General features: G+C 37.4%; 1 protein-coding gene across 3 annotated transcripts in view; it reads left to right on the top strand.

The window, feature by feature from the left end:
• LOC133608457 (uncharacterized) overlaps nt 1–14703 on the top strand; it is a 444769-nt gene that overhangs the window by 415490 nt on the left and 14576 nt on the right. For all 3 annotated transcript variants that reach the window (XM_061963698.1, XM_061963697.1, XM_061963696.1), the window contains exons 29-30: nt 6223–6305; nt 6369–6539. In XM_061963698.1, coding sequence (XP_061819682.1) covers nt 6223–6305; nt 6369–6539 — 254 coding nt within the window. The remainder of the gene's footprint in view (nt 1–6222; nt 6306–6368; nt 6540–14703) is intronic.

Here is a 14703-nt window from a genome sequence, read left to right as displayed (position 1 = left end):
AAGCCCGCGATTCCCGAATGGGCTGAACAGTTTTTTAATTGGGCAATTCCTGGAATTTTGAGAAAAACGGGAATTTTCTAGTAAAAAAAAAAAACAGCTTCATTTTTTTGGTCCTCTTTAAGAGGAATATTTTGACGGTAGAACGGTTGAAATGCGTTAAAAATGTGGAAGGAGTAGTCGCCAGAAAAAAGGGTGCAAATAGGGCTTTGGAAAACCAGGAATTCTGGAAAATCCTGGAGGTTTTTTTTAACTTGGAAAAAAAATATTTTTGGATTGTGTTGAAGGTGGAATGGTTTGAATAGGTTGAAAAATGTGGAAATGGAAGTTTGAAAAATGGCCAATTCATTTTGAATGGGAAAATGTCTCGGAAAACCTGGAAATCTGGGAATTTTTTGGAATTTGTCAAGGGGAAAGCCCGCGATTCCCGAATGGGCTGAACAGTTTTTTAATTGAGCAATTCCTGGAATTTTGAGAAAACCGGGAATTTTCTAGTTTAAAAAAAAACAGCTTCATTTTTTTGGTCCTCTTTAAGAGGAATGTTTTGACGGTAGAACGGTTGAAATGCGTTAAAAATGTGGAAGGAGTAGTCGCCAGAAAAAAGGGTGCAAATAGGGCTTTGGAAAACCAGGAATTCTGGAAAATCCTGGAGTTTTTTTTAACTTGGAAAAAAAAAATTTTTGGATTGTGTTGAAGGTGGAATGGTTTGAATGGGTTCAAGAATGTAGAAATTGTGGAAGTTTGAAAAATGGCCAATTAATTTTGAATGGGGAAAATGCAGGGAAAAAAGAAGGAATAAGGGGAAATCCTGAATTTTGTTTTGAATTGTTGAACTGGAACACACAATTCCATAATAGGCTGAATATTTTGAAGTTGGAACAGTTTGAATCAGAGGAAAAATGTGGGAATTGTGAAAGTTTGAAAAATGTCCAATTGATTTCATTGGAAATTTCAGAAAAAATTGGGAAATTCGGGAAAAGCGAAAAATTTTGGGAAAATGATAACAAACTTCAATGGTCTGAATGAGTTGAAATGGTTGGTGTTGAAATTTTGCAAATCAGTAGAGAAATGTTGAACATGTTGATTTGAGAAATGGTATTACGGAATTCCTAGAATTTCGGGAAAATCTGGAAATTTTCCAGTTAAAAAAACAGTTTAGTTTTTTTGTCCTGATTGAGAGGAATGTTTTGACGGTAGAACGGTTGAAATGCGTTAAAAATGTGGAAGGAGTAGTCGCCAGAAAAAAGGGTGCAAATAGGGCTTTGGAAAACCAGGAATTCTGGAAAATCCTGGAGTTTTTTTTAACTTGGAAAAAAAATATTTTTGGATTGTGTTGAAGGTGGAATGGTTTGAATAGGTTGAAAAATGTGGAAATGGAAGTTTGAAAAATGGCCAATTCATTTTGAATGGGAAAATGTCCCGGAAAACCTGGAAATCTGGGAATTTTTGGAATTTGTCAATGGGAAAGCCCGCGATTCCCGAATGGGCTGAACAGTTTTTTAATTGAGCAATTCCTGGAATTTTGAGAAAACCGGGAATTTTCTAGTTAAAAAAAAACAGCTTCATTTTTTTGGTCCTCTTTAAGAGGAATGTTTTGACGGTAGAACGGTTGAAATGCGTTAAAAATGTGGAAGGAGTAGTCGCCAGAAAAAAGGGTGCAAACAGGGCTTTGGAAAACCAGGAATTCTGGAAAATCCTGGAGTTTTTTTGAACTTGGAAAAAAAATATTTTTGGATTGTGTTGAAGGTGGAATGGTTTGAATCGGTTGAAAAATGTGGAAATGGAAGTTTGAAAAATGGCCAATTCATTTTGAATGGGAAAATGTCCCGGAAAACCTGGAAATCTGGGAATTTTTGGAATTTGTCAAGGGGAAAGCCCGTGATTCCCGAATGGGCTGAACAGTTTTTTAATTGAGCAATTCCTGGAATTTTGAGAAAACCGGGAATTTTCTAGTTAAAAAAAACAGCTTCATTTTTTTGGTTCTCTTTAAGAGGAATGTTTTGACGGTAGAACGGTTGAAATGCGTTAAAAATGTGGAAGGAGTAATCGCCAGAAAAAAGGGTGCAAATAGGGCTTTGGAAAACCAGGAATTCTGGAAAATCCTGGAGTTTTTTTTAACTTTGAAAAAAAATATTTTTGGATTGTGTTGAAGGTGGAATGGTTTGAATCGGTTGAAAAATGTGGAAATGGAAGTTTGAAAAATGGCCAATTCATTTTGAATGGGAAAATGTCTCGGAAAACCTGGAAATCTGGGAATTTTTGGAATTTGTCAAGGGAAAGCCCGCGATTCCCAAATGGGCTGAACCGTTTTTTAATTGAGCAATTCCTGGAATTTTGAGAAAACCGGGAATTTTCTAGTTAAAAAAAAACAGCTTCATTTTTTTGGTCCTCTTTAAGAGGAATGTTTTGACGGTAGAACGGTTGAAATGCGTTAAAAATGTGGAAGGAGTAGTCGCCAGAAAAAAGGGTGCAAACAGGGCTTTGGAAAACCAGGAATTCTGGAAAATCCTAGAGTTTTTTTGAACTTGGAAAAAAAATATTTTTGGATTGTGTTGAAGGTGGAATGGTCTGAATAGGTTGAAAAATGTGGAAATGGTGGAAGTTTGAAAAATGGCCAATTCATTTTGAATGGGAAAATGTCCCTGGAAATCTGGGAATTTTTGGAATTTGTCAAGGGAAAGCCCGCGATTCCCAAATGGGCTGAACCGTTTTTTAATTGAGCAATTCCTGGAATTTTGAGAAAACCGGGAATTTTCTAGTTAAAAAAAAACAGCTTCATTTTTTTGGTCCTCTTTAAGAGGAATGTTTTGACGGTAGAACGGTTGAAATGCGTTAAAAATGTGGAAAGAGTAGTCGCCAGAAAAAAGGGTGCAAACAGGGCTTTGGAAAACCAGGAATTCTGGAAAATCCTGGAGTTTTTTTTAACTTGGAAAAAAAATAATTTTGGATTATGTTGAAGGTGGAATGGTTTGAATGGGTTGAAGAATCTAGAAATTGTGGAAGTTTGAAAAATGGCCAATTAATTTTGAATGGGGAAAATGCAGGGAAAAAAGAAGGAATAAGGGGAAATCCTGAATTTTGTTTTGAATTGTTGAACTGGAACACACAATTCCATAATAGGCTGAATATTTTGAAGTTGGAACAGTTTGAATCAGATGAAAAATGTGGGAATTGTGAAAGTTTGAAAAATGTCCAATTGATTTCAATGGGAATTTCAGAAAAAATTGGGAAATTCGGGAAAAGCGAAAAATTTTGGGAAAATGATAACAAACTTCAATGGTCTGAATGAGTTGAAATGGTTGGTGTTGAAATTTTGCAAATCGGTAGAGAAATGTTGAACATGTTGATTTGAGAAATGGTATTACGGAATTCCTAGAATTTCGGGAAAATCTGGAATTTTTCCATTTAAAAAAGCAGCTTAGTTTTTTTGTCCTGATTGAGAGGAATGTTTTGACGGTAGAACGGTTGAAATGCGTTGAAAAATGTGGAAGGAGTAGTCGCCAGAAAAAAGGGTGGAAATGGGGCTTTGGAAAACCAGGAATTCTGGTAAAATCCTGGAATTTTTTTGAACTTGGAAACATTTTATGTTTGGAATGTGTTGAAGGTGGAATGTGTTGAAGGTGGAATGGTTTGAATCGGTTGAAAAATGTGGAAATGGTGGAAGTTTGAAAAATGGCCAATTCATTTTGAATGGGGAAAAATGTCCCTGAAAACCTGTAAATCAGGGAAATCTGGGAATTTTTGGAATTTGTCAAGGGGAAAGCCCGCGATTCCCGAATGGGCTGAACAGTTTTTTAATCGAGCAATTCCTGGAATATTGAGAAAACCGGGAATTTTCTAGTTAAAAAAAAACAGCTTCATTTTTTTGGTCCTCTTTAAGAGAAATGTTTTGACGGTAGAACGGTTGAAATGCGTTGAAAAATGTGGAAGGAGTAGTCGCCAGAAAAAAAGGGTGGAAGTGGGGCTTTGGAAAACCAGGAATTCTGGAAAATCCTGGAGTTTTTTTGAACTTGGAAAAAAAATATTTTTGGATTGTGTTGAAGGTGGAATGGTTTGAAACGGTTGAAAAATGTGGAAATGGTGGAAGTTTGAAAAATGGCCAATTCATTTTGAATGTGAAAATGTCCCGGAAAACCTGGAAATCTGGGAATTTTTGGAATTTGTCAAGGGAAAGCCCGCGCTTCCCGAATAGGCTGAACAGTTTTTTAATTGAGCAATTCCTGGAATTTTGAGAAAACCGGGAATTTTCTAGTTAAAAAAAAACAGATTCATTTTTTTGGTCCTCTTTAAGAGGAATGTTTTGACGGTAGAACGGTTGAAATGCGTTAAAAATGTGGAAGGAGTAGTCACCAGAAAAAAGGGTGCAAATAGGGCTTTGGAAAACCAGGAATTCTGGAAAATCCTGGAGTTTTTTTTAACTTGGAAAAAAAATATTTTTGGATTGTGTTGAAGGTGGAATGGTTTGAATCGGTTGAAAAATGTGGAAATGGTGGAAGTTTGAAAAATGGCCAATTCATTTTGAATGGGGAAAAATGTCCCTGAAAACCTGTAAATCAGGGAAATCTGGGGATTTTTGGAATTTGTCAAGGGGAAAGCCCGCGATTCCCGAATGGGCTGAACAGTTTTTTAATTGAGCAATTCCTGGAATTTTGAGAAAACCGGGAATTTTCTAGTTAAAAAAAAACAGCTTCATTTTTTTGGTCCTCTTTAAGAGGAATGTTTTGACGGTAGAACGGTTGAAATGCGTTAAAAATGTGGAAAGAGTAGTCGCCAGAAAAAAGGGTGCAAACAGGGCTTTGGAAAACCAGGAATTCTGGAAAATCCTGGAGTTTTTTTGAACTTGGAAAAAAAATAATTTTGGATTGTGTTGAAGGTGGAATGGTTTGAATGGGTTGAAGAATCTAGAAATTGTGGAAGTTTGAAAAATGGCCAATTAATTTTGAATGGGGAAAATGCAGGGAAAAAAGAAGGAATAAGGGGAAATCCTGAATTTTGTTTTGAATTGTTGAACTGGAACACACAATTCCATAATAGGCTGAATATTTTGAAGTTGGAACAGTTTGAATCAGATGAAAAATGTGGGAATTGTGAAAGTTTGAAAAATGTCCAATTGATTTCAATGGAAATTTCAGAAAAAATTGGGAAATTCGGGAAAAGCGAAAAATTTTGGGAAAATGATAACAAACTTCAATGGTCTGAATGAGTTGAAATGGTTGGTGTTGAAATGTTGCAAATCGGTAGAGAAATGTTGAACATGTTGATTTGAGAAATGGTATTACGGAATTCCTAGAATTTCGGGAAAATCTGGAATTTTTCCATTTAAAAAAACAGCTTAGTTTTTTTGTCCTGATTGAGAGGAATGTTTTGACGGTAGAACGGTTGAAATGCGTTAAAAATGTGGAAGGAGTAGTCGCCAGAAAAAAGGGTGCAAATAGGGTTTTGGAAAACCAGGAATTCGGGAAAATCCTGGAGTTTTTTTTAACTTGGGAAAAAAAAAAAATTTGGATTGTGTTGAAGGTGGAATGGTTTGAATGGGTTGAAAAATGTGGAAATGGAAGTTTGAAAAATGGCCAATTCATTTTGAATGGGAAAATGTCCCGGAAAACCTGGAAAATCTGGTAATTTTTGGAATTTGTCAAGGGAAAGCCCGCAATTCCCGAATAGGCTGAACAGTTTGAAGGAAGGTAGAGAGAGCCAAAATCTGGATAAGAAGAAGAAGTTGAATAAATCGATGGATTTTGGTGTAGAAAACCATATGTGTGAATGCTTTAAAAAAATCATATAATAATAATAATAATAATAATAATAATACATTTTATTTATAAGGCGCCTTTCTGGGCACTCAAGGACACCGTACAAAATCAAAACAATAAAATCAAATTGGATAAAAACAACAACAAAAACAACAACAAAGATAGAGAAGAAAAGATGATTACAATGAATAAGCAGTCAGGAATAGGTGTGTTTTGAGTCTTGATTTGAAGAGGGATATTGAGTCTAAGTTACGAAGATCTGGTGGTAGAGAGTTCCAAAGATGTGGGGCAGAGCGGCTGAAAGCTCGGGCACACATGGTGGACACTTTAAATAAAAGGATATCATTATTAGAATTATTACAATCAACATTTCAACTTTTTTTCCCCCCATTTTTTCTGCTGTTTGCTTGTTGAATCGTGTTGCTAGAAGGTGCAAAAATGAGCGCATGAATGCATTGTGTGGGTGTTGCAGGGAGAGGGACGAGGACGAGGGGATTCCCAGCGAGACAGAAGACGACCGGAGACAGCTGGAGAACAAGAAGAAGGAGATGCGAGGTGAGCTGCGTGCTGGTCATGCAGGTAAAGAGCAGCACGAGTATTGAGCGTGTGTGTTTTCAGACCTGCTGAGGCAGAAGGACTCCGAGATCCTGGGTCTGCTGGAGGAGAAGGCGCGGCTCTTCAAGGGCATGTGTGTGGGCTCCAGCACGTCCGAGGAGCCTTTCTTCAGGGCGCCCGGCGGCCCCGAGCCCCCCAGGGGGGCGTGCATCATGAAGGACGCCCTGCAGGAAGGTAAGCTTAAAAATGCTGTCGATTCTTGTGGGATTTCTAAGGTGAATAAATGCAGCGAGATGTTCCTCTTATTACTTCCCAGGCCTGCTGCGCCTCTTTCTAAATGCAAATTGTTCTCACACTCCATTGTCCTTTAGGACACCACGCAATGAAGACTGTTTACTTTGTTTTTAGAAGAACTTTCAACACGCAACTCACTTAACCAGACTTGAATGGCTTTTAGGGCTGGCCGATACGGCTAAAAACGGTATCATGATATAAGTGCTGTTTATCGGTCGATACCAAAAATTATTTGTTATATTCGGTGTATAATTTTTTTTAAATTTTGCAATAATTACCATATTTTCCAGACTATAAGGCACACTTAAAATCCCCTTTTTTCCCCTCAAAACTCAACATTGCGCCTTATAACCCAGTGCGCCTAATGTACAGAATAATACTGGTTTTGCTTACCAACCTCAAAGCTATTTTATTTGGTACATGGTGTAATGATGAGTGTCACCGGTAGATGGCAGTCAAACATAAGAGATATGTGTAGACTGCAATATGACTCAAGTAAAAGTACATTTTGACCAAAGAACCACCATTACATGTTATGTAGACCACAAGGAAGTGTTTTCAATTTAGAAAAATATAATATATAATCTGGTGCGCCTTATATATGAAAAAAGATCAAAAATAGACCATTCATCGGCAGTGCGCCTTATAATCCGGTGCGCCTAATGTACGGAATAATACTGGTTTTGCGTACCGACCTCGAAGCAATTTTATTTGGTACATGGTGTAATGATGAGTGTGACCAGTAGATGGCAGTCAAACATAAGAGATACGTGTAGACTGCAATATGACTCAAGTAAAAGTACATTTTGATCAAAGAACCAACATTACATGTTATGTAGACCACAAGGAAGTCTTTTCAATTTAGAAAAAAAATAATAATAATATGACTCCTTTCATGCGCCCTATAATCCGGTGCGCCTTATATATGAACAAGATCGAAAATAGACCATTCGTCGGCAGTGCGCCTTATAACCCGGTGCGCCTAATGTACAGAATAATACTGGTTTTGCTTACCGACCTCAAAGCTATTTTATTTGCTACATGGTGTAATGATTAATGTGACCGGTAGATGGCAGTCAAACATAAGAGATACGTGTAGACTGCAATATGGCTCAAGTAAAAGTACATTTTGACCAAAGAACCACCATTACATGTTATGTAGACAACAAGGAAGCGTTTTCAATTTAGAAAAAAATAAATAATACTTTGACTCTTTTAATGACCCCTATAATCTGGTGCGCCTTATATATGAAAAAAGAGCGAACATAGACCATTCATCGGCAGTGTGCCTTATAATCCGGAGCGCCTAATGTACGCAATAATACTGGTTTTGCGTACCGACCTCGAAGCAATTTTATTTGGTACATGGTGTAATGATGAGTGTGACCAGTAGATGGCAGTCAAACATAAGAGATACGTGTAGGCTGCAATATGACTCAAGTAAAAGTACATTTTGACCAAAGAACCACCATTACATATTATGTAAACCACAAGGAAGTGTTTTCAATTTAGAGAAAAAAAAATAATAATACTTTGACTCTTTTAATGACCCCTATAATATGGTGCGCCTTATATATGAAAAAAGATGGAAAATAGACCATTCATCGGCAAGTGCGCCTTATAATCCGGTGCGCCTAATGTACGGAATAATACTGGTTTTGCTTACCGACCTCGAAGCTATTTTATTTGGTACATGGTGTAATGATTAATGTGACCGGTAGATGGCAGTCAAACATAAGAGATACGTGTAGACTGCAATATGATGGCAATATGTCTCAAGTAAAAGTACATTTTGACCAAATACCACCGGTACATGTTATGTAGAACACAAGGAAGTCTTTTCAATTTAGAAAAAAAAAATAATAGTATGACCCCTTTATTGCACCCTATAATCCGGTGCGCCTTATATATGAAAAAAGATCGAAAATAGACCATTCATCGGCAGTGCGCCTTATAATCCGGTGCGCCTAATGTACGGAATAATACTGGTTTTGCTTACCGACCTCGAAGCAATTTTATTTGGTACATGGTGTAATGATTAATGTGACCGGTAGATGGCAGTCAAACATAAGAGATGTGTGTAGACTGCAATATGACTCAAGTAAAAGTACATTTTGACCAAAGAACCACCATTACATGTTATATAGACCACAAGGAAGTCTTTTCAATTTAGAAAAAAAAATAAAAATACTTTGACTCTTTTAATGACCCCTATAATCTGGTGCGCCTTATATATGAAAAAAGACGGAAAATAGACCATTCATCGGCAGTGCGCCTTATAATCCGGTGCGCCTAATGTACAGAATAATACTGGTTTTGCTTACCGACCTCGAAGCTATTTTATTTGGTACTTGGTGTAATGATTAATGTGACCGGTAGATGGCAGTCAAACATAAGAGATATGTGTAGACTGCAATATGACTCAAGTAAAAGTACAATTTGACCAAAGAACCACCATTATATGTTATGTAGACAACAAGGAAGCGTTTTCAATTTAGAAAAAAATAAATAATAATACTTCGACTCTTTTAATGACCCCTATAATCCGGTGCGCCTTATATATGAAAAAAGATCGAAAATAGACCATTCATCGGCAGTGCGCCTTATAATCCGGAGCGCCTAATGTACAGAATAATACTGGTTTTGCTGACCAACCTCAAAGCTATTTTATTTGGTACATGGTGTAATGATGAGTGTGACCGGTAGATGGCAGTCAAACACAAGAGATACGTGTAGACTGCAATATGACTCAAGTAAATGTACATTTTTACCAAAGAACCACTATTACATGTTATGTAGACCACAAGGAAGTGTTTTCAATTTAGAAAATAATAATAATAATATGACCCCTTTATTGCGCCCTATAATCCGGTGCGCCTTATATATGAAAAAAGATGGAAAATAGACCATTCATCGGCAAGTGCGCCTTATAATCCGGTGCGCCTAATGTACGGAATAATACTGGTTTTGCTTACCGACCTCGAAGCTATTTTATTTGGTACATGGTGTAATGATTAATGTGACCGGTAGATGGCAGTCAAACATAAGAGATACGTGTAGACTGCAATATGACTCAAGTAAAAGTACATTTTGACCAAAGAACCACCATTACATGTTATGTAGACCACAAGGAAGTGTTTTCAATTTAGAAAAAAAAAAATAATACTTTGACTCTTTTAATGACCCCTATAATCTGGTGCGCCTTATATATGAAAAAAGAGCGAAAATAGACCATTCATCGGCAGTGCACCTTATAATCCGGTGCGCCTAATGTCCGGAATAATACTGGTTTTGCTTACCGACCTCGAAGCAATTTTATTTGGTACATGGTGTAATGATGAGTGTGACCAGTAGATGGCAGTCAAACATAAGAGATACGTGTAGACTGCAATATGACTCAAGTAAAAGTACATTTTGACCACAGAACCACCATTACATGTTATGTAGACCACAAGGAAGTGTTTTCAATTTAGAACAAAAATAATAATAATATGACCCTTTTAATGCACCCTATAATCCGGTGCGCCTTATATATGAAAAAAGATCGAAAATAGACCATTCATCGGCAGTTTGCTTTATAATCCGGTGCGCCTAATGTACGGAATAATACTGGTTTTGCGTACCGACCTCGAAGCAATTTTATTTGGTACATGGTGTAATGATGAGTGTGACCAGTAGATGGCAGTCAAACATGAGAGATACGTGTAGACTGCAATATGGCTCAAGTAAAAGTACATTTTGACCAAAGAACCACCATTACATGTTATGTAGACAACAAGGAAGCGTTTTCAATTTAGAAAAAAATAAATAATACTTTGACTCTTTTAATGACCCCTATAATCTGGCGCGCCTTATATATGAAAAAAGAGCGAAAATAGACCATTCATCGGCAGTGCGCCTTATAATCCGGTGCGCCTAATGTACGGAATAATACTGGTTTTGCTTACCGACCTCGGAGCTATTTTATTTGGTACATGGTGTAATGATGAGTGTGATCAGTAGATGGCAGTCAAACATAAGAGATACGTGTAGACTGCAATATGATGGCAATATGTCTCAAGTAAAAGTACATTTTGACCAAATACCACCGGTACATGTTATGTAGACCACAAGGAAGTGTTTTCAATTTAGAAAAAAATAAATAATAATATGACCCCTTTAATGCGCCCTATAATCCGGTGCGCCTTATATATGAAAAAAGATTGAAAATAGACCATTCATCGGCAGTGCGCCTTATAATCCGGTGCGCCTAATGTACGGAATAATGCTGGTTTTGCTTACCGACCTCGAAGCAATTTTATTTGGTACATGGTGTAATGATGAGTGTGACCAGTAGATGGCAGTCAAACATAAGAGATACGTGTAGACTGTAATATGACTCAAGTAAAAGTACATTTTGACCAAAGAACCACCATTACATGTTATGTAGACCACAAGGAAGCGTTTTACATTTAGAAAAAAAAAATAATACTATGACTCCTTTAATGACCCATATAATCTGGTGCGCCTTACATATGAAAAAAGATCGAAAATAGACCATTCATCGGCAGTGCGCCTTATAATCCGGTGCGCCTAATGTACGGAATAATACTGGTTTTGCTTACCGACCTCGAAGCAATTTTATTTGGTACATGGTGTAATGATTAATGTGACCGGTAGATGGCAGTCAAACATAAGAGATATGTGTAGACTGCAATATGACTCAAGTAAAAGTACATTTTGACCAAAGAACCACCATTACATGTTATGTAGACCACAAGGAAGTGTTTTCAATTTAGAAAAAAAATAATAATAATACTTTGACTCTTTTAATGACCCCTATAATCTGGTGCGCCTTATATATGAAAAAAGATGGAAAATAGACCATTCATCGGCAGTGCGTCTTATAATCCGGAGCGCCTAATGTACGGAATAATACTGGTTTTGCTTACCGACCTCGAAGCAATTTCATTTGTTACATGGTGTAATGATAAGTGTGACCAGTAGATGGCAGTCAAACATAAGAGATACGTGTAGACTGCAATATGACTCAAGTAAAAGTACATTTTGACCAAAGAACCTCCATTACATGTTATGTAGACCACAAGGAAGTGTTTTCAATTTAGAAAAAAAAAATAATAATACTTTGACTCTTTTAATGACCCCTATAATCTGGTGCGCCTTATATATAAAAAAAAAAAAAAGATCGAAAATAGACCATTCATCGGCGGTGCGCCTTATAATCCGGTGCGCCTAATGTGCGAAATAATACTGGTTTTGCTTACCGACCTCGAAGCAATTTTATTTGGTACATGGTGTAATGATGAGTGTGACCAGTAGATGGCAGTCAAACATAAGAGATACGTGTAGGCTGCATATGACTCAAGTAAAAGTACATTTTTACCAAAGAACCACTATTACATGTTATGTAGACCACAAGAAAGCGTTTTACATTTAGAAAAAAATAAAATAATAATATGACTCCTTTAATGAACCCTATGATCCGGTGCGCCTTATATATGAAAAAAGATCGAAAATAGACCATTCATCGGCAGTGCGCCTTATAATCCGGTGCGCCTAATGAACGGAATAATACTGGTTTTGCTTACCGCCCTCGAAGCAATTTTATTTGGTACATGGTGTAATGATGAGTGTGACCAGTAGATGGCAGTCAAACATAAGAGATACGTGTAGCCTGCAATATGACTCAAGTAAAAGTACATTTTGACCAAAGAACCACCATTACATGTTATGTAGACCACAAGGAAGTGTTTTCAATTTAGAAAAAAATGAAATAATAATATGGCTCCTTTAATGACCCCTATAATCCGGTGCGCCTTATGTATGAAAAAGATCGAAAATAGACCATTCATCGGCAGTGCGCCTTATAACCCGGTACGCCCTATGGTCTGGAAAATACAGTAATATTTTTCATACGATATGTTTTATTTGTAAGTTTTTTTTAAAAACCATGTTAAAACGGTGCTGTCTGGAGGTTCTACTGTATCAGCTTTTAAATGGACCTGAGGTGCTTGTTTGTCACTAATGTTGCTCAATATCAATTTCCACATGTGAAGGTCTGCCCATGATGCCTTCATTGTGTGCTTGTTTGCTCTCCCAGGTGATTTTCACATTTTCTGCTTCATTTCAGCAAATCACACTCTGGGAAACCATTAAAAACCAGCCAGTGTTATTTTGACTTCATTGGAGGAGAAAAATATGATATTTGCTGCTCTATTAAACAGTTTCGATATGTGAGTCATTTGCTGTGCTCGTCCAGTATCTAAAAACACAACCAATTCTACTGCTTAGCATGCATTGATAGCACTGATCAGTCCATTGTTAACAACAGTACACAAGTAACATTTTAAAGCGCATACAGAGCTAGATAAATCCATTGGATGCTGACCTCTTATTATACTCCAAAAGCAACTAATGCCATCCTCTGGACCATGTGGTCATTGACACGTTTATTGTTGAACATTGCTAAAACAGAACCAATGTTGCGATCCAGAAAACACTTGAGACACAACCTGTCAGGGTCAAACACAGAAACAGGATTCAATTTAGCTCATGGGGAGAGCGCGTAGACCTGTACCCTTGTACAGTGTCGTCCCACGCCCTGACGAGGGAGTTCCGCGCATCCTCTTTTATTTGGGCCTTTTCTGGTTACATAGCATTACATTACATTACGCAGCTGCTCCTAAGGGGAGGTGGTCATAAACGGCTCTTGAACTCGGTCATAAACAGTTCAAAGAAAAGGTGCCTGGAGCAAGTGTATTGCAGAATAGAACCAATGTTGCAATCAAGAAAACACTTGAGACTCAACCAATGTTGTAACTGCTCAGCCTGCATTAATAGCACTGATGAGTGTGCATTGTTAACAACAATATTTGGGGGAATGTATTTGATAAAAGCCAACACCAAGAATAGACATTTGAAAGGCAATTTAAAATAAATAAACAATAGTGAACAACAGGCTGAATAAGTGTACGTTATATGAGGCATAAATAACCAACTGGTATGTTAACGTAACATATTATGGTAAGAGTCATTCAAATAACTATAACATATAGAACATGCTATACGTTTACCAAACAATCTGTCACTCCTAATCGCTAAATCCAATGAAATCTTATACGTCTAGTCTCTTACGTGAATGAGATAAATAATATTATTTGATATTTTACGCTAATGTGTTAATAATTTCACACATAAGTTGCTCCTGAGTATAAGTCGCACCCAAACTATGAAAAAAACTGCGACTTATAGTCCTAAAAATACGGTACATTGAGAACCATCTGCAGTAGAGATGTCCGATAAACGCTTTAAAATGTAATATCGGAAATTATCGGTATCGGTTTCAAAAAGTAAAATTTTTGACTTTTTAAAACACTTGCTGTGTACACGGACGTAGGGAGAAGTACAGAGCGCCAATAAACCTTAAAGGCACTGCCTTTGCGTGCCGGCCCAATCACATAATATTTACGGCTTTTCACACACACAAGTGAATCCCACACATACTTGGTCAACAGCCGTACAGGTCACGCCGAGGGTGGCCGTATAAACAACTTTAACACTGTTACAAATATGCGCCACACTGTGAACCCACACCAAACAAGAATGACAAACACATTTCGGGAGAACATCCGCACCGTAACACAACGTAAACACAACAGAACAAATACCCAGAAGCCCTTGCAGCACTAACTCTTCCAGGACGCTACAATATACACCCCCGCTACCTCCTACCTCAACCCCGCCCACCTCAACCTCCTCATGCTCTCTCAGGGAGAGCATGTCCCAAATTCCAAGCTGCTGTTTTGAGGCATGTTAAAAAAAATAATGCACTTTGTGACTTCAATAATAAATATGGCAGTGCCATGTTGGCATTTTTTTTCCATAACTTGAGTTGATTTATTTTGGGAAACCTTGTTACATTGTTTAATGCATCCAGCGGGGCATCACAACAAAATTAGGCATACTAATGTGTTAATTCCACCACTGTATATATCGGTATCGGTTGATATCGGAATCAGTAATTAAGAGTTGGACAAAATCGGAATATCGGCAAAAAAGCCATTATCGGACATCTCTAATCTGCAGGCATCCATCACTCCAGGAT

The sequence above is a fragment of the Nerophis lumbriciformis genome, linkage group LG06, assembly GCF_033978685.3.
Source record: "Nerophis lumbriciformis linkage group LG06, RoL_Nlum_v2.1, whole genome shotgun sequence".
NCBI classification, from domain to species: domain Eukaryota; kingdom Metazoa; phylum Chordata; class Actinopteri; order Syngnathiformes; family Syngnathidae; genus Nerophis; species Nerophis lumbriciformis.
Note: the sequence above shows the minus strand (reverse complement) of the source record. Positions and strands in the feature narration are given on the sequence as shown.